The sequence below is a fragment of the Mauremys mutica genome, chromosome 1 (assembly GCF_020497125.1).
Source record: "Mauremys mutica isolate MM-2020 ecotype Southern chromosome 1, ASM2049712v1, whole genome shotgun sequence".
NCBI lineage: Eukaryota > Metazoa > Chordata > Testudines > Geoemydidae > Mauremys > Mauremys mutica.
The window spans coordinates 63,440,144-63,466,118 of NC_059072.1; the positions used below are offsets into that span (position 1 = coordinate 63,440,144).

Sequence of the window (25,975 nt, forward strand, 5' to 3'; positions counted from 1 at the left end):
CCACTGCATCATGGGACTTGCAGTCCTTCAAAACAGTACATAGAGGTCTGTGTAATTATACTACCTCCTTTCAGAGGCTCCTCAAATAGGTGTGCCTACCATGTGTAGACAGGTGTTCTTCAGATCAACTGAAGATAGACAAATTAAAATTTTCCTTGTGGGAATTGATGGTACGGTGGAATTTGGGTTTCCATCCTGAACTGTGGCTTCCATAGGAATCTGTTCAAGAACTTCAGGCTGAGTGCTCCTCTGTTGTGGAACACTTTGGCACTAACAAGAGGATGGAACAGAGTCCCTAAGCCTTCTTGTTCCCTGGAAGATCCCTTACCCCAGTGTGAAGCAGATGATATATTGCAGTCTTCATACTCTGGTATTTTAACTGGTTCAGGAAGAAGAGCATGTCAATAACTTTGGTTTTGGAGTTGTATTTAATTCTAAGGCATAAGACTGGCTGGATCTGTCTGCCTAAGTTTTATTTTTAAATGGAATATTGATCCAGCATTTCAAAATTTCCTGCCACTTGCCCCATATTTGGGAAACCACATCATTAGCCTGTAAGTTATGCTTGCTTGAAGGATACTACAGGAAAACCTCCTGCATCTCCTCTCTCTCTCTCTCTCTTTCTCTCTCTCATATGACACTTGGCGTATTCAATCAACTAGATGGATATCCCTCCTATAAATCTTAGGAGGATCAAAAATATGTGGGGTCTATATTTCTTCTTCAGTTACAAAGTCTCCTCAGATTTATTTTATTTTACATTTATTTTTATTTCCAGGAGGTTTCTCTGTTTATAGTCACTGAAGAGCCTGCCCCATAGGATATGTAGTAGTAACCAGTACCTGCTTTTCCTGAGGATTGACTTTCCTGGGGCCCCAGCCTGAGGTGGTGTTGTGACAGAGTTATAGCTCATTTGACCTTCTCCTCCCTTAATGCCCACTCCACCAACAACCTGTGATTTACAGTAAGAGAAATGTCCCACACTACACACTGATAAGGAGCTCCTTCTCAAAGAAAGCTCCCAGTCCAGAGGATCTTCTGATCTTGAATGGCACAGTGGGAGTCTGACCATGGACATATGACTGTAGCCAAGACAAGGAGGTAGCAGATGAATGAAAAGCTGCTACGGTGGCTTCACATTTTTGTATTATTTTAAGTGAAGATTTGCCATTTCTTTATCCTGACATGAAGGTTGCATGAACTTTTGGGGAGTATAAATCAGGACAGATTTACTTGTGGGTGGACTTGCTCCACTTCTGTCCCACTTCCTCCCATGTTTCCTTTTACAGAGTCCACTGTACTCCTGAGAATGGCTTCAAAATACTCCTCCTCTTCAAAAGACAAACGAGTTCTCTGGTGCCTCCTCTGTGGGCTCTGGCCCCAAGTCCAAAACAACCCTAACAACCTGCCCTTGCTCCTAGGAAGATGAATATGAGGACCCCTCTGCACTTTTGGGCCCCTTTTTGTCCCTTTTACAGTCTTTACACTGGGAAGGTTTGTATTATGGTGAACTGTAATAGGAAGAGAAGGAGGAGGAGGGTCCCTGCGCCTCTTGTTTTACTAGAAAAAATGAGCTTTTAGAAATTTCCTCTGTGGTGGAGTGACCCCTGTGGTAAAAATCTGTAGTGTTTTCACTTTTCTTCCCATTTCTCAGATTTACAGAGGGGTGAGGGGTAAGGAAGGAGAAATGAATCTTTCAGGACTGAGACAGGGAATGTAACCCGAGCTTACTGGGTTTTCTTCCCTTATTTGTAGGCAATGGGGAAAGTGGCCTCCATGGCCTGAGATAATAGATTATCACTGAACCAGAGATCTGAAGGGAGAACTGCACCTACTGCTATGCTACAGGAATAAGTGTAACACTTGAAATGTTCACTCTTTTGAAATGATCCCTAAGTGGGCTCTTTGAACTCTGCAGATGCTCCCTGAACTTTAATGGTGCTCTCTAAGCCCTTATTTGAGGGATGGGCAGGGGAAGCCTTCACATGGCTTGCAGCCCTTTTGTCTCACTGGATCCCATAGTGAGCTCAGTGGGGTTACATAACAGCCAGATTGTCTCACTGAAAGCTACAGTGAGCAAGGAAGGGTTACATAAGGGCTAACCCATCATCATCAATGAGGGCAAATCCCAAAGGGAGGTAGTTCCTTGCTGATCAGCACCACCCTGATTGATCTCTAGCTAGGTCCTTAAGGTGGTCTGGCAGGATAGCCAGTCTGTGTCAGTCATTGGCAATCTGATCGCGCCACCCAAAATTTTGACACCCACATAATCACCAGCCAGCTAGCAGCATTCCTTGGTAAATGCATTAGTCTGCCATCCTAGTGGTATATCCATACCAAGAAAGCCATTGAAACCAAACCACTGCCGATGGACGCAGTTACTGGATTTGGCGGGGGGCCTGGATCAGCATTCACACTGCACTCCCTGTCAGGACCCAGCCTGGGAAGCTAATGATCCAAACAGCGGACCAAATTCAGTGATAAATCCTGGTCATGTGCCAACTGGGTTTTTCTACAGATATGATCATTGCTATTCTTGTCCTGACACTTAATATGGAGCAGCTGAGGAAGGCGGCAAGAATTTAAACCATCAATCTCACATTCTTTAGCCTTCCTCAGAGCCCAGTTTCACTGTTCTGCAGCAGAGCTGGTACAACCGTAGTTCTGTAGATCTGCAGCATCAGAGTAAGTGTGATGTTCCAGTGTCTCCACAGAAGCTGCCGATGGGCCCAGAACATAGTGGGGGGGACTAGGGCAAATGGCCTAAGAAATAAAGGGGGGAGGGTCAAAAGGCCCCTTACTGCCAGCTTGTTCCTCAATGTCTGGGCAATTCTCCCTCCATGGCTAGCTGTTTGGAGGAGAGTGAGAAAAATGGTGGTGCATGATGGACCTGCAAGAAGCAGAGCTCAGTTAGCTCAGCAAGTGTGGCATAGCTGACCCATGGCAAGCAGAGTCTGATAAGCCCCAGCATTTTGTGCCCTTTTCTGCCAGCTTCTCGATTCTTCTGGATGCCTGTGGGGAGTTTCTGCCAGGGAGATGTGCTGCACTGGAAACTGCTGCAGCCAGATGCCTCGGTATCAGAACAGGATTTCCGTCTCCAACATCAGTCTATAGCAATGTGTGTATATTTATGTATATTTAAAAAAATCCAAAACAAAATATTCCATTGTTCACACCTTTCTTCCTGCAGCAAGGATGAGAGAACAAATATTTGACAGACCGTAATTAAGTTGCTTGAATGGATTAATGGCTTCTCCTGGACAGAGAGACTGAAGGCATCCTACTGTGCAACTATCAGCCAATAATACCAGGACCCTCCAGTGGGGAAGAAAGAAAGCTCTGAAAGAGATTTGAGTTGGGTTGCCCTGGCACAGAGATCTTGGGTTTGAGGCAGAGAAAATGTAGGAGAGTTGGGCTGAGCAGCCCAGGGCTGAGCAGCCCAGGGCTAGGAACCCTAGGAGAAGCCAAGCTTTGTTGTCTTAGGGTATGTCTACACTGCAGTTAAACACCCGCAACTGGCCCATGCCAGCTGACTTGGGCTCGGGTTTAGGGGCTATTTAATTGCGGTGCAGACATACTCTAAGACAACAAAGTCCAGTCTGAAGCGTGGCTTCTCTTAGGGTTCCTAGCACTGGGCTGCTCAGCCCAACCCTTCTACATTTTCTCTGCCCAAGCCCGAACATCTACAGTGCAATTAAACAGCCCTTTAGCCAGAGCCACCCACGAGCCCAAGTCAGCTGGCATGGGCCAGTCGTGGGTTTTTAATTGAAATGCAGACATACCCTTATGGCATGTCTAAACTGCAATGTAAGCCCATAGTTCAAACTCAGGCTCAAACCTAATCCCCCTTCTGTCTACACACAAATCATGCTAACCAAGCACTCAGGCCTGGGGTCCCAGGACTCCCGGGTGTGGACTTGGGCCTGGATAGTGCAATGTAGATACTGGAGACCCAGGTTGGGAGCCAGTTTTTAACAATTCCTAACCTGGGGTTACAAATGAGGATAGATGCTCAAGCCCTAGGTTAACAAACACAGGGTCTGCTAACTCAAGTCCCAAGCTGGTCTTAAATTGCAGTATAAACATACCCTTATTATTCAGTGGCTGGCTAATGAAGTCAAGGCCCAGGAAGAGGTGAATTTTGAACTTTACTTGAGGCATGTGGAGTGTGTCTGAGAGCAGGTAGGAGAATCGCTTCTCTCAGTGTGTATTATTGTATTTTGATTTTGCAATGGTTACTGCAAAGTTTTTTGTTGGGTTTTTTTTGGACAATCTCTCGTCAATTCTTTCTTTTTGTCCCCAGCAGCTGCTTCTGTTCTGATGCTGCTTTATATCTGTGTCCTGTTTTTTTTTTCACTTCCTTCTCTTTCTGGCACTCTCTTTCTTTAGAGGTGATTGTGAAGTGGCTCCTGCATCTGGCCTGTCAGATTTTGGCAACTGAGCCCTCCAAACATGCATGAATGAGTGCACCACTAGCAAATGCACAAGATGTGTTGTTGTTGTTTTTTTTGGGGGGGGGGGGGGAGGGGCTGAAATGTACATCTCTCTGGACAGTAACTGCTCTGGATTCTGGGAGCTAGATTCTACCACCATACACCCTACTGGAGAGCCCCAGTAGCAGAAAGTTCATTGTGAGAGGAGGTTGCAGGGGCCGTAACTGCTCTTGCACAAAGGGGAACCATAGGGAGTCAGTACACCTCAAAACATGGTTTTGTTGACCAGCAAGGAGGCGTGGTCTGAGAAGCCAGGAGCATAATGTTCCAGTGGCTCCCAACTGTGGCATTCCTATGGATCCTCAAGCAAGGGTTAAATTTCCCCTGATGGAAATCCCAAAGGAGGGTAGTGACAGCAACACTCCAAGCTTTCCACCAAGATAAATGCCCTTCTGGGATTAAAGAGTCTGGCTGAGCCTATTAGCTGTAATTTACTCCTCCATGCAGTACCCTTAGTGAATCTGGCTTACTATTGCATTTTGGAACCAAATTCTCCTCGTTTACCCACAGCTTCCCAAAGGTGCTGAGCACCCACAACTCCAGGTGAAGTCAAAGGGAGATGGACATTCTCAGAGTCTCTGAAAAATCGGTCCTTAAGGACAAGTGTGTGAGCAACTGCTGAATGAGGCCCGTTTTCCAATATGCCTGGAGCAGCACAATCCCTAAAGATAGCACCAGAATGCAAGGATCTCTGGGGATCTTAGATATACCTTCAAATATGCACTGTGAATCTTTACACAGTGCAATAATTAAGCAGTTGAGAAGCTGACAGCAAACTTTGAGTCACATACTGCCCTTGATCTGCAATGGGATTCACTTTGATGTCAATAGGAGTGGATGTGTGGATTAAGGATAGTTTTTTGGTCCTTTTTAAATTTTTACGTGCCAGGTATTTTTTTATTTTGTCATCTTCCATGAAGCACAGCTCTTTAGATCCACATTTGTGATGTAGGATCTCCAAAGAGAGTCTTGTGGCATAGGTAAAAACAAATGACCTGATTCTCTTGTCCTTTGCACCTATGTAACTTCACTGATTTACCCTGGTGTCTGAGAGAGGAATCAGGCTCAGAGTTATATGCAAGATGCTGGCTCCTCAGATGGCATTCCTTGAAGCAGGCAGAACTTGAGCCTGTTTAGGAAATGTACATTCCATATTCCAGGCAGCATAAGAACAACTCCTACCCTTGAGCTTCCTCAGTTGTGTAGCCACGTAGCTACCATATATTAGGCTTATTTTTCAGCTAAATGAAAAATCCAAATCCATAATCTAGCACCCAGACATATGGGATCTGATTCGTCACTTGTTTAGAGCACTATAGATTGAGAATAACTTCAATGAAGTCAATAGGGTTCCACTTGTGTATAGAAGGTATAAGTGAGAGTAGAACCAGGCCTACCATAAGGAACGTTTAGCAGTAAGACTTGACTGAAGGGATTACACTGATTCATAAATACCATTTTTTAAAAGTCTCAGAAATATTATTCCTCAAAGTGCTTCAGAACATCAAAGGATACCAATTACTTACACACAATGTGGGGTGGGAGGCTGCATCATTTAAAGGAGTGTGACATATCTCTCAACAAAATAAGAAACCTTTCAAGCACCTACTTTTTTCCTGTGGCATGCCACCTGTGCTATGAATTGTATGTGCATGACACTGAACTGAAAGGTATGTTACATGGTGGTGGTTTAGCTGACAATCATGCCATGTGCTGTGTAATCCTTTGTTGCAAAGTGTTGCAGTACAGATTGGACAGATATACTATATTACTGGGTTACACGTATTTGGAGACTGTAAAAGTTATAGCAGGAGCTGTGCAGTGAGGAAATCCACCAGTCAGGCTATGGCCTTTCTGAACTGTGAAGCTGCTACGGTGCATAGGAGAGGATCTCTCTCTTGTGCATTTGATCCGAGGAACGTGTGCACTAGTAAGTCCAATGTGCCTTAAGCATCATTTAAAATGGTGCATGCAGTAAAGTGGCTCCCTCATGTGGATTCCGTAAAATGTACCAGAGGAATGGACCATTCGAGTACACGTTAGGAGCTCTACAGTTGAGAAGGGTACTATATACTTTACTCTAGTCTAGTTTATTGTAAAGTTGTGCAGGACTCTCCTGAAGACCTTCCAAAGTGTGCAGAAAATGGGCTCCCTCCTGTGGACTTCCTAATGTGGGTGGGAGAAGAGCACTCTGTAGTCCAAACCCTAGTACATAGATGATCTGTGGTGCTGCCTTTTTGCAGTCACTCCTGCTGCTTCAGGGCTGCCAAAATCCACACATATGCTGCACCCCCAAATACACACACACATCTTTGTCCTCCTTAGCCCATGCATGTCTACTGTGTATTACTCACCCTCAACGGAGAAAGTCTGAAATACGATTGTAAGCTGTGAATTCCAGGGGCCTGGCCTTTCTGCTTGTTCTGCCAAGTGTCTAGAACACTTTGGGCACTATAAAAGTCATTAGTTAATTATCTCTATTTTGGTAGCGCCCTGAGGCCCCAATCAGGAAGCAGGGCACCATTATGCTAGGCATTGTACACACCATAATGAAAAGCCTACAATCCAAGTTAACTGAATAGGATGACAGAAAATCTCTTAATACCATGTATAGTGCTAAAAAAAAACCCACCTCAACCATGTGAGATCAGTACTTTGAAATTTGCAAAAAAAATCTGTATCTGTATCAGTATTGGACACCAAATGTTGCATCCAATATTGATGTACATTAGGCCCAATTAATAAACATGCCCAGAGTTGCACAGTGCAGCATTAACAATACAAAGAACGAGAAGTACTTGTGGCACCTTAGAGACTAACAAATTTATTTGGGCATAAGCTTTTGTGAGCTAAAACCCACTTCATCGGATGCATGCTGTGGAAAATACAGTAGGAAGATATATATATACAGAGAACATGAAAAAATGGGGGTTGCCATACCAACTCTAACAAGACTAATCAATTAAGGTGGGATATTATCAGCAGGAGAAAAAAACTTTTGTAGTGATAATCAGGATGGCCCATTTCCAACAGTTGACAAGAAGGTGCGAGTAACAGCAGGGGGAAAAATTAGCATGGGGAAACAGTTTTTACTTTGTGTAATGACCCATCCACTCCCAGTCTTTATTCAAGCCTAATTTAATGGTGTCCAGTTTGCAAATTAATTCCAATTCTGCACTTTCCTGTTGGAGTCTGTTTTTGAAGTTTTTTTGTTGGAGTATTGCGACTTTGAGAGCTGTAATTGAGTGACCAGGGAGACTGAAGTGTTCTCCGATTTTGTTTTTGAATGTTATAATTCTTGACGTCTGATTTGTGTCCATTTATTCTTTTGTGTAGAGACTGTCTGGTTTGGCCAATGTACATGGCAGAGGGGCATTGCTGGCACATGATGGCACATATCACATTGGTAGATGTGCAGGTGAATGAGCCTCTGATAGCGTGGCTTATGTGATTAGGTCCTATGATGGTGTCCCCAGAATAGATATGTGGACAAAGTTGGCAACGGGCTTTGTTGCAAGAATAGGTTCCTGGGTTAGTGTTTTTGTTGGGCGGTGGCTGGTGAGTATTTGCTTCAGGTTGGGGGGCTGTCTGTAAGCAAAAAAGTAACCTAAAAGTCAAACTTCTTCAACAAAAAAACTTAAAAAACAGACTCCAACGAGAAACTGAAGAACTGGAATTAATTTGCAAACTGGACACCATTAAATTAGGCTTGAATAAAGACTGGGAGTGGATGGGTCATTACACAAAGTAAAAACTGTTTCCCCATGCTAATTTTCCCCCTGTTGTTACTCACACCTTCTTGTCAACTGTTGGAAATGGGCCATCCTGATTATCACTACAATTTTTTTTCTCCTGCTGATAATATCCCACCTTAATTGATTAGTCTCGTTAGAGTTGATATGACAACCCCCATTTTTTCATGTTCTCTGTGTATATATACTACTGTATTTTCCACTGCATGCATCTGATGATGTGGGTTTTAGCTCACAAAAGCTTATGCCCAAATAAATCTGTTAGTCTCTGAGGCTGTGGCTACACTTAGCACTTCAAAGCGCTGCCGCGGTAGCGCTGCCGTGGCAGTGCTTTGAAGCGCTAAGTGTAGTCAAAGCACCAGCGCTGGGAGAGAGGTCTCCCAGCGCTGTCCGTACTCCACCTCCCTGTGGGGAATAACGGACAGTGCTGGGAGCCGCGCTCCCAGCGCTGGGGCTTTGACCACACTGGCGCTTTGCAGCGCTGCAATTTGCAGTGCTGGAGAGGGTATGTTTTCACACCCTGCTGCAGCGCTGCAAATTTGTAAGTGTAGCCAAGCCCTAAGATGCCACAAGCACTCCTCGTTCTTTTTGCTGATACAGACTAACACGGCTGCTACTCTGAAATTAAGAATACAGTTACTCAAGTATAATGCCTTTCTCCCCTCAGGAAAAGGTGGGACACATCTTTGCATGTTTCAGGTTGGAGGGTGTTTTCTTGATTGAAAGTCTGCAATCTAATAAACTAAGCCAGAGATTTATAAGGCTCATGTAGAGGATGGTACATCTACTGATACAGGACACATTTTCAGTGTTGAAAATACTCTTGCCACTACCAGTTCCCACATTTCAAATATGGAGTTAATCACACAACATGGATAACTAGCACATCTACAATAACACCACACTGTAGTTATGGGAATGTGGACCTTTTTAGCTTAAGGTAGTTTCTTATAGTCTTACAAAGTAACTTCGAGAGCAGATGTGAAGAGATAATTATGTTTCATTTTGTTATTCGGCTTTCAGATGTAGAGATCAAATTGTGCTCTGGGATAAGTAGGTACAACTCCCATTGTAACTGTGCTGAATCTGACCCCAAAACGCTCTCTTCAAAAAGAAAGATGAATGGGAACAAACTGTTCTTTGACTCATGTAAAATACCTCCTCAGTATTTCATTATTTCACTTTATTACCAAGCTGTTAAATAACTGCTCATGTTGTCAGAAGTGTCTCACAGTGCATTTATGACTATTTCATAATTTTCCATTTAATTAATTTAATTAATTTACGGAATTTGGTTATATTTTACCGGAGAAACTATTTCGCTGTCCAAAAAAAGAGCTGTCAGCATTTCCTTTCAAAGGTCTCTTTTCAAAGTTCAACACTTTAAATGCTTTAAAAATTGGAGTTTTAGAAATGAATAAAAATGTAACTTTATCTGTGTAGGCATACCATAATATGAGTGCCTGAGTTGACATCAGGTCTAAGATATACATGATTGCAAATGATTGGCAGGGCAAGTAAAAATGGTCAGTTAACTAAACAAGGTATTCACATAGATACAACACAATTGTGAGTTATATCAAGGGGTAACAATGCTCAGACTCAAAGGGGTTCTGTTGGCATGGTAACCAAGGGAGTGAAGCTTGAGTGGTTTGTGATGTCATGAAGTCCTATAATTTATATCCACAAGACAGGTAGTGCTGTGTAAGCTTCAGTATTCTGTCACAACCCTAACCAAAAAGGGAGGACTCTAGCGATGAAAGGTACATAAAGGAAGGCTCACAGACTGCAATCACAGAAATTTGATCATGCTCACCTAATCCTAACAGATGTGCTCTAGGCAAATCTAGGAGAAGGCCAAAAAACACTCTCAAAAAACAAACACACACAAAACACGGCCCTGCACAAACCAAAACCCAGAGTGCCTGCCAATACACCCTGGTGGAAAATTCTTTCCCCGTTCCAAATTTGGCTATCTGGAGCTTGTGAGCACAGAGCATCCATAGGTAAACACCTTGCAGGCATAAGTGAATTCTTTCCATCCTCAAAGAGATCCCAGAGTGTGAGGCCGGGCAACTGCTCATCCTCCTTGAGGGCCCTCATGTAGGATCTTGCACATGTCGTCATGTCTATTCAATGTGAGACCATATGGGGAAACAGACTTTAGGGGGAAGTGACATCAGCATACCGATCACACTCAGATGAATCTCTGTTTTTCACCAAACATAATTTTTACAGTTTCCTTTATTTACCAGTGCCTGGCTCAGCAAGAGACCTGAATGAATATGAACTAACCGAGAATCAAACTTGAAAAGATCAGACCAACATTTACCGAACCTTTAAAAGAAATTGGCTCAGGTGGTGTCTGTACCAGTTACTGAAAGTGTCCAGCATGTTTGAATTTTGCCTAAATGGTTTACAGTCTAAGATTCCTATTGGATATGTCACTGCTCCTAGATTTGCAGGTAGTGATGGTGGTCCATGGTGCATTTCATCTTCTACAACTGACCAAAAGTTTGTGTGACCTCTCCCATTACCTATGCCTTTGTCACCTCTAGACAGACTACTGTTGTGCACTCTAGTTAGAGCTACTTTTGAAGGTCACTCAAAATTGTCATCTGGTCCAGAATGTACCTGCCTACTTCCAGAGATAAGCGGGTCATTATAAGCAGATAATGCCAGAGCTCAAATCTCTGAATTGGCTCCCTGTTCTCTTTTAAAGCCTTGAATAGTCTACAAACTAATAGTACAACAGACTGCTTCTCACCTCATAGCCAACTGTAGTACTTGAGGGTGGTTGGAATTCTGTAGCGAATGGTTTCTGTGGTTGAACTCTCAGGCCTGGTGGCAGGTCGTCTCCTTAGAGAGCCCCTATTTAGGGAATGTGTTGCCTTTGGCCAGAATTTGAATCTGTCAGGCTTCCAGGCTTGATGTCAGGCTTATTTATTTTCTTTAGCATTTGGTTGGTTTTTTTTAAACTTTAGTTAGTTGTTTATCTCAGCTAATGGTTATTCTGCGAATGTTTGCTAGAAACAATCAGGAAAGTGGTATTTTTAGTTTTAATGTTATAATTTATTATGGGTAGCATACATAATTTTATCTTTTTTAATATGTTTTTTTCTAATTAGAGTGCTCAGCAGCTATGGCAGTAAGTGCTAGAGAAATCAATAAATAACTATCCGTTCCTCTTCTCCCCCACATATTCTACCATTGGATTCTACCAGTACCTCCAGGGACAAAAGTCCAAATGGTGAGTATCATATGGGTTTAAAAACAAGCAAACAAAACAAAGCAAACTTTCACATTTAACCTATGCTTGGGGTAGGGTGAGGGGAGAGATCAGAAGTGTCCACATGTTTGCTTGTTGCTCAGTTGAAACAGGTCCTTATCCAAGTCTTTATGATCCCATTTTCTGTGTACAACAGCCTCTTCTCCAAGCTAGACAGACTGCAGAAATTTAACTCCCACAACTATCTTTTGATGAGCTTAGTAGCTTTTCTCTGAAACATCTCCAGAAAGTATATACTATGGAATTACATATATACTATGACAGGTCGGGTCAGATGGCTACAGGAGAGTGATAGAAGGCAGATAGAAAAGCAGGTCCCTTTTCCCTGGGTAAGGTAACAGGGGCAGTTCAAGGACAATCAGGAACTTGCTGGAACAAATTAAGACAGACAAGCTAATTAGGACACCTGGAGCCAATTAAGAAGCTGCTAGAATCAATTAAGACAGGCAGGCTAATCAGGGCACCTAGTTTAAAAAGGACCTCACTTCAGTTAGTGAGGAGCACATGTGAGGAGCTGGGAGTAAGAGGCACAAGAAACTGAGAGGCATACTGTTGGAGGACTGCAAAGTACAAGCGTTACCAGACATCAGGAGGAAGGTCCTGTGGTGAGGATAAAGAAGGTGTTTGGAGGAGGAGGCCATGGGGAAGTAGCCCAGGGAGTTGTAGCTGTCACGCAGCTGTTACAGGAGACACTATAGACAGCTGCGATCCACAGGGCCCTGGGCTGGAACCTGGAGTAGAGGGCGGGCCCAGGTTCCCCACATCCCCTGACCTCCCTATTTGATATAAGGGGAGTTGATCTGGACTGTGGGTCCCACCAGAGGGGAAGGTATCTGGCCAGTCCCCCGACCCATTAGGTGGGCCAGCAGAGACTGCGGGGGATTGTTCTCCTCCTTTTCCCCATTCTAGCCAGTGATGAGGTTAGCCAAGTGAACAGCAGGTTTGTGCCACTAACAAAAGGAGCCAAACTGAGGACTGCCGTGAACCTCTGAAGCGAGCAAATTCGCCAGAAAGCGCAGAACCCACCAAGGCAGAGCAGGAACTTTGTTACAATATCCAAAATTGGGTGCAGCAGTTTTAGGCTTAAATTGCAGCAAGGGAGATTTAGGCTAGATATTAGGAAAAACTTCCTAATGGTAATGTTAGTGAGACCCTCTTAGCATGGAATTATACAATGGCATAACTTCGCTTATTTTGTTTATGATACTCCTTCAGATGCATCCTTCAATTAGCTTCTTTGCTGCAAATGAATGAAGCATTTCTATCTTCATACTACTGATAACTTGAATCCTTAAGTTTTTCACTGATGGCATATATAATGTGGGTCCAACCTGGCTCGAAAACTATACTCAGAGAGTAGTTAGCAATATTTCACAATCTAACTGGAAGGGCATATCGAATGGTTCTATTCAATATCTTCATCGGTGATTTGGATAATGGCCTTGAGAATACACTTGTAAAGTTTGTGGATGATACCAAGATGGGAGGGGTTGCAAGCAGTTTGGAGGACAGGATTAGAATTCAAAATGATCCTGACAATCTGGAGAGATGGTCTGAATTAAACAGGATGAAATTCAATAAGGACAAATGCAAAGTACTATACTTAGGAAGGACTAAGCAATTGCATAAATACAAAATGGGAAATGACTGCCTAGGAAGGAGCACTGTAGAAAAGGATCTGGGAATTATAGTGGATCACAAACTAAATACTGTGGTTTTTAAAAAAAACAAAACAAAAAACAGGGGGCAAACATTCCTGCTAGTACATCCCAGAATATTGTAAGCAAAACATGAGAAGTAACTCTTCCACTCTCCTCAGAACTGATGAGGCCTTAACTGGAGTACTGTGTCCAGTTATGGGCACCAGAAGGATGTGGACAAATTGGAGAAAGTCCAGAGGAGAGAAACAAAAATGATTAAAGGTCTAGAAAACATACCTATGAAATAGGTGGCCAACCTGTGGCTCTGGAGCCACATGCGGCTCTTCAGAAGTTAATATGCGGCTCCTTGTATAGGCACCGACTCCGGGTCTGAAGCTAGAGGCACCAACTTTCTAATGTGTGGGGGGGGGGGTGCTCACTGCTCAACCCCTGGCTCTGCCACAAGCCCTGCCCCTACTCCACCCCTTCCCACCCCCTCCCCTGAACCTGCCGTGCCCTCACTCCTCCCTCTTCACCCCAGAGCCTCCTGCATGCCACGAAACAGCTGGTTGGGAGGTGCAGGGAGGGAGGAGGAGGCACTGATTGACAGGGCTGCCGGTGGGTGGGAGGCGCTGTGAGCGGGGGACTGGGAGCTAATGAGGGGTTGCTGACATATTACTGTGGCTCTTTGGCAATGCACATTGGTAAATTCTGGCTCCTTCTCAGGCTTAGGTTGGCCACCCCAGACCTATGAGGAAAGATTGAAAAAATTGGGTTTGTTTAGTCTGGAGAAGAGAAGACTGAGGAGGGACATAACAGTCTTCAAGTATGTAAAAGGTTGTTATAAAGAGGAGGGTGATAAATTGTTCTTAACCACTGAAGACAGGACAAGAAGCAATGAGCTTAAATTGAAGCAAGGGAGATTTAGGTTAGACATTAGGAAAAACCTCCAAACTGTAATGGTAGTTAAGCACTGGAACAAATTACCTAGAGAGATTGTAGAATCTCTGTTGTTGGAGGTTTTTAAGGACAGGTGAATCAAACACCTGTCAGAGATGGTCTAGTTATCCACTTACATACTTAGAGCTGCTTCAGTGCAGGGGACTAGACTAGATGATCTATTGAGATCCCTTCCAGTCCTACATTTCTATGATTCTATGATTGCAGTTCAATGTACAGACTGGTTGGCAGGTGAATTTCCTGTCTGCTTTAAGACACAGTCCACATGTCCCAGGGTGTGTCAAAAGTTACCTTTTTCCTTGGGGTCTGACTCATTAACAAACAAAACTGTAAGATGATAAAAGTCCAGTCCAAGTCTTCTTTTCAGGCTTGGCTGCTTGCAGGGGCCTACTTCAGTGTTGTTCAGTCCACACCTCTGGTCCTCTCTGTCTCAGACCCAACACTTCCTTATCAGTTCCTCTTTTTTTATATTCTTTTCATATTCCTTTCACTGCCTGTATATCTTTATATAACAGTGTGACTTCCATTTTGAAGGATCTAAAAGCACTTTACAAAACGAAATATAAATTATGTACTTGTCACAAGGTGATACTAGCCCTTTCAGAAGCTGACCCCAGTTAGATTTATGGGAAGGCATCTGGGTCCTAGAAGAATGAGACTGGCAGATGAGAGACCAAGAGACTGAGAGGAGCCAGAGACAGGAAGCAGCTGGTGAGAGCTGGCAAGAGTGGCTTGGGAGAGAGCTACAGGAGACCCAGCAGAAAGAGCTGAGTCCTGAGGAGAGCTGGAACAGAACTGCTGGTGAGAACTGACCAAAGCTAGGACCCCTGATTGTGGGGAGGCCTTTGGGGTGGAACACCACAGGGAGACTTGGGGTGAAGACCTGAGAGGAGGAGGCCCATAACAAGGGGTTGGCCCTATCGAGGGGTTCCTTGAACAGTGGTAGGACTCAGAGGCAGAGAAGCCTCAGTAGTGGACCTTGAAGGGCTGTGGTAAGAGTCATGACACTGGTCATTCTGAGACAGGGAGGCCTGGAGACTGGGGTCCTGGATCAGGGGCAAAAGGAACTGGGAACAATGTGCTGCTATTGACTCTCACATGGGTGACTAGGAGATGATGTCCCTTGAGAAGGGAATGGAAAAACTTTTGTGTCCTTATGTATTTACTGTGAGAACTGGAGAATGGTTTTACTATAAGAAATTACTGCACTGGTGTATATGAATAAATTATGCCCAAAGGCAGGTTTTGTATTGGACACTGAAAGACACTGTCCCTTTCAACAATAGACAAAAAGGGAAACTGAGGCTGGGCACACTTGTCATGCTGCAGCCTTCTGCAGGTAGGGCTGCCTTATAACTGTATTTACTTCAGTGTTTTAAAAAAGCCAAGCGAATTCCTATCCATTTGCTCTCTGCAAGTGTACACTAGACATATTTATAAATCTCTAGCTAAAGAACAGAATATTCACCCATCCAGGATTAACCGCCCCTACACACACTTTTACCCTGTTATCCCCTTTCTTAGCCTACTCCAGCCTCCTAGTGTGGGGGAAGGGACAGATCTTGCTGTGTGCTCTGAAGACTAACAGATTCAGGTTCTGTCTGATCAATTGCGAGACCCAGTTTGAGTGTCAGAGGCCCTTCAGAGAGAACATCCTGCCAGCAGCATCCTCTTTAAACCAGGGCACTGTCAGTTCAAGCACCTCAGCTAACAAGGTACTGCATGAAGAGAGAAGGATCTCAAACCACATGGATTTATAGAGTCAGACTTCTATTGCTTTATGAAACTAGCTAAGCCCGGCTCACCATGGCCAGTCCCTCTCTCCAGCACTCCCATCCAGTCACCAGCCGTGGGTCCTCAGTCCACATATTTATGTACACTAAATTGGCTCAAGTGCAATTTCTCACAAAAATGCAAACACTAAAAGTAAGGAAGTTGTAAGTTAAGGTAACAACTGCATCCAATCCTGAAACCAGTCTTCAATTATTAGCCCATTACCCACTCTAACATACTCACTTTCAGTACAACAGTACTATTACTTTGGTGCACGCATCAAGGAAGTGAACACTGCAATGCACCACTTTCTAGTACTACATCATTAAGTAATGTAATCACCATTCCAGTTCCCAGGACAAATTATCTTCTCAGAATGACAACCTTGGCAGCTGCACAAACCAAATGGAGAAAAAATACAAAGCTGCTGATCACATACTCAGAATAACTTATTAAAAACATAATAAACTTCTATTTACCCTATGACTTTCAAAAAAGTCAGATCAACGGTGTAATATGCAGCACCAAGCCAAACCATCCCCTAATACTGGTGAAATGTACACATACACACTGTTTCAGATGTCTATTTATAATGTCATATAACAAAACACATTTAGAGGTCTGAGGTAAGGTTGGGAAATGCAATGTGATTTTCAGTACTTTGAGTGCAATAGTATGCTTGAACTTACGGGTTCTGATTCTCTACTATGTCTGGGCTGTACTCAGACGTAAGGGTGAGCGGTTGGTGTAGGAAGCCAACTGTAGTTCCCTGGACCTTGGTTGGTGAGCCAGTACCAGCGGAAGTTAGTGCAGCAAAGGCCCTACAGTGATTTCTGAAACTAGCAGCCCTTACACCAGCAGAGGATCAGGCATAGAAGAGCTTGGATCCACTACATCCCAACTCCATATCCAATGTCTCCTCTCCTCCCCTGGTTTAAGTTCACTCTGTGCTGCATATGTGGCACAAAGTGAACTTAGTGGACCAAAGAATCTGTCCAAATTGTGTTAGAGGGCATATGTGTTTTGAAACCAGTGGAGGTACACTGCTGTAAAGGTGGTATAATGCAACAGAGAACCAGGCCCCTGATGTTGGTGTCTTCAGTAACTTAGACTTTCCAGAGCCAGTAGATCTCCAAACCATGGGCTTGATTCTCCTCTCACCCTCATTGTTTTTACATCAGTATAACTGCATTCGCTTCAATAGTTACACCTACACTTGTGATAGGCGGGCAGGATTGAACCTGGGGCCTCTGGAGCTTAGTGCATGAGCCTCTACTGCATGAGCTAAAAGCCAACTGGCTGTTAGTGAAGGCTGTAGAGCAAACTCATTTTATCTTTCTCTAAGTGATCTCAGTGCCACTAGATGGGACTGAACACCACACCCAGGAGGTGTGTGAGTTACATAGGCAAGATCAGAATCAGGCCCCAGGTCGTCTTCAAGCTGTTTTCACATCGGTGTAAGGCCCCACAAAAGTTAGGCCCCACTTCAGTAGGGCCCTTCTTTCAAGCTTGGCTTACTCTCTGAGCTGGAACTGAAACCCAACTTCCTTTGCCTCAGATCCATTTCCAGTTGCCCCAAAAACCATTTTTCCTGTCTTCAGCCAGATACCCATTCCAGAACTTCACTCCTCAAAGTCTAGCTATACAGGAATGCTCTGCAGGGAGTAACCAGCAACTCCTGAGGTCATCTCCAGAATATCCCAGTGGTTTACAGACCAGCTCTAGCATAGGCACTTCACAAAAACCATCATTGTACTGGCATTACTTCCCCTTCCCCTTGTTGGTAGTCTTAGAAACAAAGCCAAGGACTGAAGGGGCATAAAGAATGAATTGCAAGAGGTACTCCCTCTAGGACATAGCTGAAGCAGGTCAGAAGGAGAATGTGAGGAAGCTCACACTATTATATTGTGTACACAGTACTGTACTATTATGTGGCTAAACACAAGATTCATGCTCCAGGGCTGTCAATCTAAAAGGATAAACTTAAAAAAGAACATCAGTATGATTATGGTTTCCCTGAAGAGAATCAGAAAATATGAGCTTGATCCTATAAGGACCTGGCTGCCCTTAACTCCCATTGATGCCGGCAGTGTACATTCTGTGGAGGAGGAGAGTATTCAGCATTTCATAGGAGACACTCTGCACATTGCAGAATTGGGCCCTATAAAAGCATCACCCAAAAAATTAACATCAATAGATCTTCCCCAAACTAACTACAGAAATAAAATAAGGCATCCTTTACTAACTCAGTGGGATTTTCCACCTCCAAAAAAAAATGTCTATATGAAATTTGTATTCTCACCCTGATTGGTATAACAGGCAGGAAATGTAACAGACTTTATGTGATCTTTCAAATCAACTTAAAAGCATCTATTCTGAGTATTCTACTCAACTATTATCTACCACTTCCATATGGTGAAAACATTTTTCAAACTACTGTAAAAAGAAAACACAGGTGGTTTTGAAAACGCATTACTCCTAACTAAGGTAGACACAACATTAGAAATAAAACTGACCAAATGTAATGTAAATATTGTAAATATGACCTAATATTTTACCATTTCAGAAAATGTAGGTCAAATAACAGGTCTATGCATAGCCTATGTGAGAATGGGGTCCCAGGTATGTGTTTAAATGCACATAAGATGCTTTGATAGGAATACTGTAAACATAAATTTGATCCAAAATTTAGATATTACAAAAATAAGATTTGCACAATGCCTAGGGCCAAAACAAATGTTTTAATGCATTAATTGTTTTTACTGGAAATAGTTCTTATTATACAAATCATTCCATTGCACTGTTTGCAACCGTAACTTTTGATGTAATTTGTTTTCCAAGTTGAGAGCACTGTAAAAGTAAATAAACCCAATAAGTAGTGAAAAGTAAATTGAGGTCTAAAATTCAAAGGTGTGGTTAGTAACATAGGGAGAGATCTGTTTTTTCCAGTATATCATTTTAAAGTTTGATGTACCTTTAATTCCAGTGTTTGTCAACAGCTAGTTCTGTAAAAACATGGAAAGTTTTATTACTTCCGCTTTTTTATTCAAAGCACATCTCTGTTTTGTTTTTAGAAATGTTTTTAAAGAAAAGAATAAGCACTGAAAATTCTATTGAAGGGTTTATTTTCCACATCTACACTGCTGTGTAAAAAGTGTAATTGTGTAGTTTACATATATGCCATGTAAATTACTATGGAAACCAGATGTAGCTTATAAGGTGCCTTGTAAGTCATTTCTACTGAGCAATAAAGCCTTTTTTTTTTTTTGGCAAAACTTTGAGAAACTTACTGCTGTTTTCTATCAGCAGATAGAACAGATGGCTGGCACATGCCTGCTTTACTAAATGAAGTGGGATCTCTATAGCATTACTCTTTGATCCCTGGTGGCATGTCTACAACACCAAGATGCAAAATACCACAGCAGAATAGAATCTAAATATTAAAGGTTTGGAGCTATGCTTTTGATACAAGAACCCCCTTTTTTAAAATCATGCCCACAGTATGTAAACATATTCACATTTCACATTGAAATTGTGGTACAGAGGTCAGAAAACAAAGTATTTCCTCGGTTTGCTGACATGAAACCACAGTGAAGGTACTACTGTAAATCCCAAGAGTCCAAAGTTATGCAACCGCATTTATCATAGCTTCCAAAACAGTCATAATTCCATTAGAAAAAAATGTGGCCTGTACACATTAGGCAATTTTAGAAATAATAAAAATTGCTGCTGTAATTGCTATGTATAAATGAGGTGTTTATGTATGTTCAGCGATTCCTCTGAAATATTTGAACTGAAATCCACCATCTTTTTTTTTTCCCTTTATTTTATCAGTGGTGTTGTAATATTTAAATGTGTTTCTCCCATTATGCCAATAATAGTATATAACAAGTAGTCTATTCACCTTCCTGAGGGAGGAAGCACATAAATCTTTTAACATAGTCAGATGTTTTCTTATTCCTTCATTCTGAGCCAGATTCTGATCTCAGTCACATAATTGGAATTACTTTATATTTACACTTAAGTGGATTATTTTGGATTTACCCCCATGTGGATGAGATCAGAATCTGCCTCTCTGAGTTGTAATTTTATCTCCTTTCTTAACCCTCCTTTTGCAAAACAGAAGGTATGCTGAAAAACATCATAGAGTGACACATGCTCCCCAACTCACCATACAGACTGGACACTGCCGCTGCATTATTTACAGTTACTGGTAACTGTTGGAGCAAAAAAACCCAACTTGGTTTTGATCTTGACTCTTCTTCTGCCCACTGAATTAATCAGACACTTATTTTGTCTTTATGCTCCAGTACTTACCTCCTATTCACTGACAAAGCCTTTGCTTTATGTTGACTCTGATCCTGCAAACACTCACATCTATGCTTCATTTTACTACCAAAAGAGTCCAACTGAAATCAGGGAGACTACTCCCATTAGTAAAGTTAAGCATATACATATGTGTCTGAAGGTTTGGAGCCTCTATCCCCCTCATATATTGCTAAATACTGCTGAAGTGCTATTACCAGCTGCATGCTGTAGGACTTTCCTCCAGTGGGCAAAGTAAAACATGTTGCAGCATAAGTTAGCGCACAAGGGACTATTTTTCTCCAAATTAGGAAGGCTCTGCACACACATCCCCCAGCATCGAGAAGAAAATAGAATAGACCCACAAGTCACTTATACCTTCTTTTGCAAGAATCTGCAGGATATAAAAATGAAGCAACACCAGTGACTTCTAGTGGTTACACAGATGTATGCAATGTACAATATTATCCAGTGGGAACTTTTTTTAAACACAGAACATCTGTACAACATTCTGAAGTACAATTTTTCTAAACATAAAACTACAGCTGTTATGAAGTTTACACAGGATAGGTAATACTGGGTGGAATTTTAATAAGTAAGGTCCCAATAAATAAGGTGGACTAAGCAGCTTAGTACCCGTGGCTCCTCTTGACCTCACTGGGTATTGAGGGTACTCACAACCTTGAAGTATCAGACTCTTAATTTAGTTCTCCCTCCCACACAATTTGCCATAATTTTTGAAGTCCCTTATTCGCAGTGAGTTGCTCAAGAATTAAAATAAACAAACATTTTTCATTTACTAATGAAAATGGCTTTAACAGTTCCTACATCAGAGATTTTTTTTCCCCCTACAGAAACAACAAAAATGTCCAACTGCAAAGATCACAATATTAGAACTAGGATATTTACATTTATTATCTTTGTTAATCACTTCTAAACCAATTTACACAAAATACAAGAATAATCCGGTTCTTAAAATGTTAATTGTTCATTTCAATAAGAATTTAAGATCTGACTGGGAGCTGACCTACCCAGCAGGACCATGAGGGGTTTCCAGACTCTGGGGCAGATTCTCCACTGCCCTGCACCTTGTGTCATCATTACAGCTGTGCAAAGTAGACATAAAACACTTCCATTCTAATGCGTTAGTGCTTTACACCCACATTGCATAGATGTAAATTGGAATGCAAGCTGCATGGTAGCAGAAAATTTGCCCAAACTGTTGGAGCTCCTGGGACATAGGAGCTGTACAATAGTGTATGCATGGTTTCTAATATCTGCTGGATCTGCAGAGGGACTAGCATGTATTAGAAACCATGCATATGCTGCTGTGTAGTTCATATGTCCCAGGAACTCTAGAACTCCCAAAGAACTCCTGCATAGCTCTGAGGCAAAACCATCCGGGCATAAGGACCATGAGAAGTCCAAAGACACATCATGGAACACATGTGGCTGCAGTTCAGGCAAGTAGAGGACCATGATGTGCTAATTAACAGCTATTAGATAAGAGGCAGTCTACTATTTATGGTTAATATATTTTTCTGTATAGCAAGAGTACTGGTATTTTTTTTCTTGACAGCGTTATCAAAAAGCTAAGGAAATTCTCAGACAAAAACTAAGGCTGAGTAAAGGTTTCAAACACATAGTACTTACTTGGAGTGTGCAAGGGATATTTGTAAAAGCCCTTACATTTAAAATTAAAAGAAAGCATTTGAAAATGTGAATTTAAAGTAAAAATTTTTCAAATGTTGGAAATATTGGAAAAATGGAGTTCTGTTACCACAGACAACCTTAATTCGGTCCTCTTAGCACTGCCACTAAGTTAAATTAGGTGCATGTTATTTCAAAATTATCATTCTTATTTATTGGTTTTACCATAGCGCGTAAGAACTGTAGTCATGGACCAGGACCCCAGTGTGCTAGATGCAGTACAGTGCTAATTAATCTTTTTGCTTTGACTATGGACTGTCAAGATCTAGGGCAAGACCCTTATTCTGGCTCCAACCCCTTTACACCAGGAAAAAGGGCAGGAACAATATACAGACACTGTCAAAAAGCCCTGGTTCCCACCAGGGGAAGATATCCTTGGCACAGAAACTGTGGAAGACAGATGTAAGGCTGGCCTCTGAGAACCTACTGGGACAGGAAGGGCATGTTGGGGGTGGGCCACAGTACACACTACTGAGGAGATTCCAGGGAGCACTGCAGCCCAGAGGGCAACCCAGAGAGGCTGCCAGAACTTAGGCTCCCCAGGCAGTTATACCAGGGGGGCTCACCAGCCCCTGGAACAGCCCAGGATTGGGAAGACATGAAGCTGGTTTAAAGTCACCACAGTCACCCCATCTGGGCTGTGAGTTAGAACTCCTCACCTAATCTGCACTGACACATCATGTTTAAATATCCGCAGCCATTGGAACAAACTGCTCTGGTATACATACTCTGTACGCACAGGATGGAGGTGGATGGGGCAGTAAGTGCTAACTAAACAGGATTATATGTTTTCCACCAAATGAATAGCCTATGTTATTTTTAGCATTTATTTGACTCATGACTGAAAGCTAACACTACTTTAGAAACAGGAGGAGTGAGACAGAGTTAAGGTTATTTATAGTATTTTATCTCCATATATTATTTGTTCCAATCATTTTTGTTTTACCTTACCTTAAAAATTCCAGAATTAAGGTTTGTGTTTTTAAAATGTCAACATTTGTATCCTTAAATAATTGCTATGTCTTATGCTTAACTAAATCCTTCACTTCATCTTAATTTTTTTACCTGAAGTATGTAATAATCAATTATGCCAATCGGTTTCTGTAGAAATAAAACTAGTTCTGATCTGATTTTGACATGGGAGATATTCAAATAGCATTCTGTGTAGATGTACAGCCATTGAAACTGTAGATTAATTACTTTTTAAATTTTAAAATATTTAAGCATGTCAAGGCCGTTTTAACTAATATGATTTCAGTAAATAAATTAAAGAGAAGAATGATTTGTTTCACAGTTCAAATGGGATTTGATCCTGCAAGGGGCTGAATACTCTGACCCCAATCCAGTAGAGATGTTAAACACATGCTTTACTTTAAGCGTTTGAGCAGTGCCATGCATTTCAGATGTTACAATCACAGCTTCCCAACAAACTGTTCACTGGGTTGCAGTAGAGGGGACTTAGAGCAGAAAAGAAAAAAGGGATAGGGAAAAGGAATTGGGTTCTCTCTGATGTCTCAATCCCACTCCCCAATAAGATATTTTTTCCTCATGGACAGCAGTACAACCATGCCTGTCCTGGGACATGTTAACTATGGGTAGTTACTTAAATAGCACTCTGTGCCTCAGTCCTCATCTGTAAAATGGGGATGAGAGCACTTCCCTACCTCAGAGGGGTGTTGTGATGATGAATATATTAGAGTGCAAAGCATTCAGATACTATGGTAATGGAGCCATATAAGTACCTAATATAGATAGAAGGGTATAACAATTGCTGTAAGAGATTTCCTGAATCATAAATGATCATTTTGCAAAAAATGTTTCTAAACAATTGAAAACTCGCATAGTTATAAAGTTGACCAAACTATAACCAAAATATTCACTGAATATTTTGAAAAGTACATGATTTTTTTTACTGAACATTCTCTTGTATCAAATGCATGGACTGCATTTTTTTTAATGTTTTATTTAGAATTCTTTTCTGTTGAGCTGAATATGTCTCCGTATCCATGATAACTTTCGACCAACATGATGCAGTGTTATTCAAATTTAACATATTTATCAGTCTGTCAAATTGTGCATGAAAGTGTGCCATACCTTCTTATCTTTTCAGTAAAAAAAAGTTGACTAGAGAATTGTGGGCTCAATAGATTGCAACGCTGCATAGTTTTGCCATTATATTTTGTAGAAATAGATCTAGGCAATACAGCTCCTATTTTAACACAACTATGCATATTGAAACAGCATGTGTGTATTTAATAAATGAGTCATAGTAGAGCTCCATATGCTAAAACCTTATGGTTTAAAAAAAAAATAACAAAATTGTATCCACATTATGGACTGTTGGCCTGTAAAATTTCATTTAAGGCTAGCTAATGTCTTCCTCATGAGTTTGTGTTGTCTAATCTTGTTGGTTCTTTTATCCTTAGTTTATCAGCAAAGAAAGCATACCCTCCTTCTTAAAATCCCATTTTAAAATTTAGTTCTTCCAAGTATTTTCCTTATGATAATTTCCACATCAATAATGTGTCCACAGCCTTCCATGTTACCCCATATTTTGTGTTGTCTGAATTAAATTATAAACTCGTTGGGTTAGGGACAGTGTTTCATTCTGACTTTTTTAAAAGCACTATATATTTTCCATGCTAGATAAATAATTCCTATAACAGGTGATTCTAGATCAAGGGCTCATTGTTTAGTGTCTTTTTGGCACATATCAGAAATAGTTTCCTAAAATATTCTAAAAACTAAATATTTGCCTCCACTGAACATATTTAAAGAGGGGTTTTTTTCTTCTTCCAATCTCAATCTGTACCTACCCTTCCTGTTGCTTGCCAGGTAAAATTCATAGAGTGGATATTGACTGGAATAGCTGGCATCCTCTGCTGGGCTTTTCTGAAATCATGAGTGAATGGGGCCATTTTCCCCTCTGAAACAATCAGAATATCCTCTTCAAAGCCTGTAAAACAAAAATATACAGCCTAGAAAGAGGGAAATGAAGCAGGATTCTCATGTATGATGAACATTTACTGTGGAGAATGCTTATTATCGCTACCAGCTAGTTCTTGGGAAGACTAACCACTGGGATAAACTTTCCCTTTCCTATGCTACAAACAACAACAATGTTTGAACCACCTAAAGTTTCCACTGGCACTTCGGTTTTCACGGATAAAAGACAGAGCTGAAGTGCACCGGTTAGTCTTTCTGGAGGGCTACGCCTTTCAGCAGGAGCCCCACTAGGGCAGGTTACCAAACTGCTTGGAGGAGTAACTCACTGAAGCCTCTAGGCAGGGCGATTTCATGGGGCTGGCAAACACGTCGCTGAAGCACCTCCAGGGAGACGCTAACGGGAGCAAAGAGCCGGTGCTAAGGCGAGGGGGGTAGAGCCCCAGCTTACCTATCAGGACTCTGGCTTGATGAGCATCAATCCACATGTAGAGAGTGTCCTCTTGCCGCTGCGCTGCCCGCGCCGGCAGAGCCCAGAGGCTCAGGATGCTGCAGAGCCCGAGCGCGGAGCAGAGGGCGCTCGGACCGGCCATGCTGCTGCTGCTGCTCCGAAAGGCGCCGGGCGCTGCCTTCCCCTCGCCCCGTCCCGCGCGCACACGCCGCGTGTCTCCGCGCCGACTGGCTCTGGGCAGCGCCGGGCGGGCGGGCGGGCGCGCTGGCCGCGGGGGGTGGGTCGGTGGGTTCGCCCCCTGGCAGCAGCGAGCGGGGCTGGGAGTCGGGCTGAGCGCGGCTGAGCGGGGACGTGCCTGGGAAAGGCACCGGCGCCCCGCGCTGCCGCTGAGCCCCGCTAGGAGGCGCCTGGAGCAGGGAAGCGAGGCCGGGCTGGCAGCGCGGCTCCGCCAGAGGGGGCCGGAGAAGCCCGCCGAGTCCTTCCCTTGCTCGCCCGCACTTCCCGGTGCTCGGCCGGCGGGGAGGCGAGGGGGGAAGGGAGGGGGAGCGGGTGTGGAGGCGCAGGTGGGGGTGGGAGGAACTGGGGTGGCGTTAGGTGGGGCATAAATGGCAGGGAGACACCTGGGAGGGGTGAGTACGGGGCTAATGGGGGTGTATTGA

At 42.7% G+C, this 25,975-nt stretch overlaps 1 protein-coding gene across 2 annotated transcripts in view; it reads right to left on the bottom strand.

Moving 5' to 3' along the window:
- The window catches only part of WIF1 (WNT inhibitory factor 1), a 62,546-nt gene extending 36,888 nt beyond the window's left edge, over window positions 1-25,658 (bottom strand). Inside the window, exons 1-2 of one of the 2 annotated variants that reach the window (XM_045002463.1) lie at window positions 25,317-25,658; window positions 24,739-24,878 (exon numbers count right to left, since the gene is read on the bottom strand). In XM_045002463.1, coding sequence (XP_044858398.1) covers window positions 24,739-24,878; window positions 25,317-25,458 — 282 coding nt within the window. In that variant the 5' untranslated portion in view covers window positions 25,459-25,658. The remainder of the gene's footprint in view (window positions 1-24,738; window positions 24,879-25,316) is intronic. The other variant, XM_045002462.1, reaches the window with a different exon arrangement.
- Window positions 25,659-25,975: the final 317 nt, after the last annotated feature.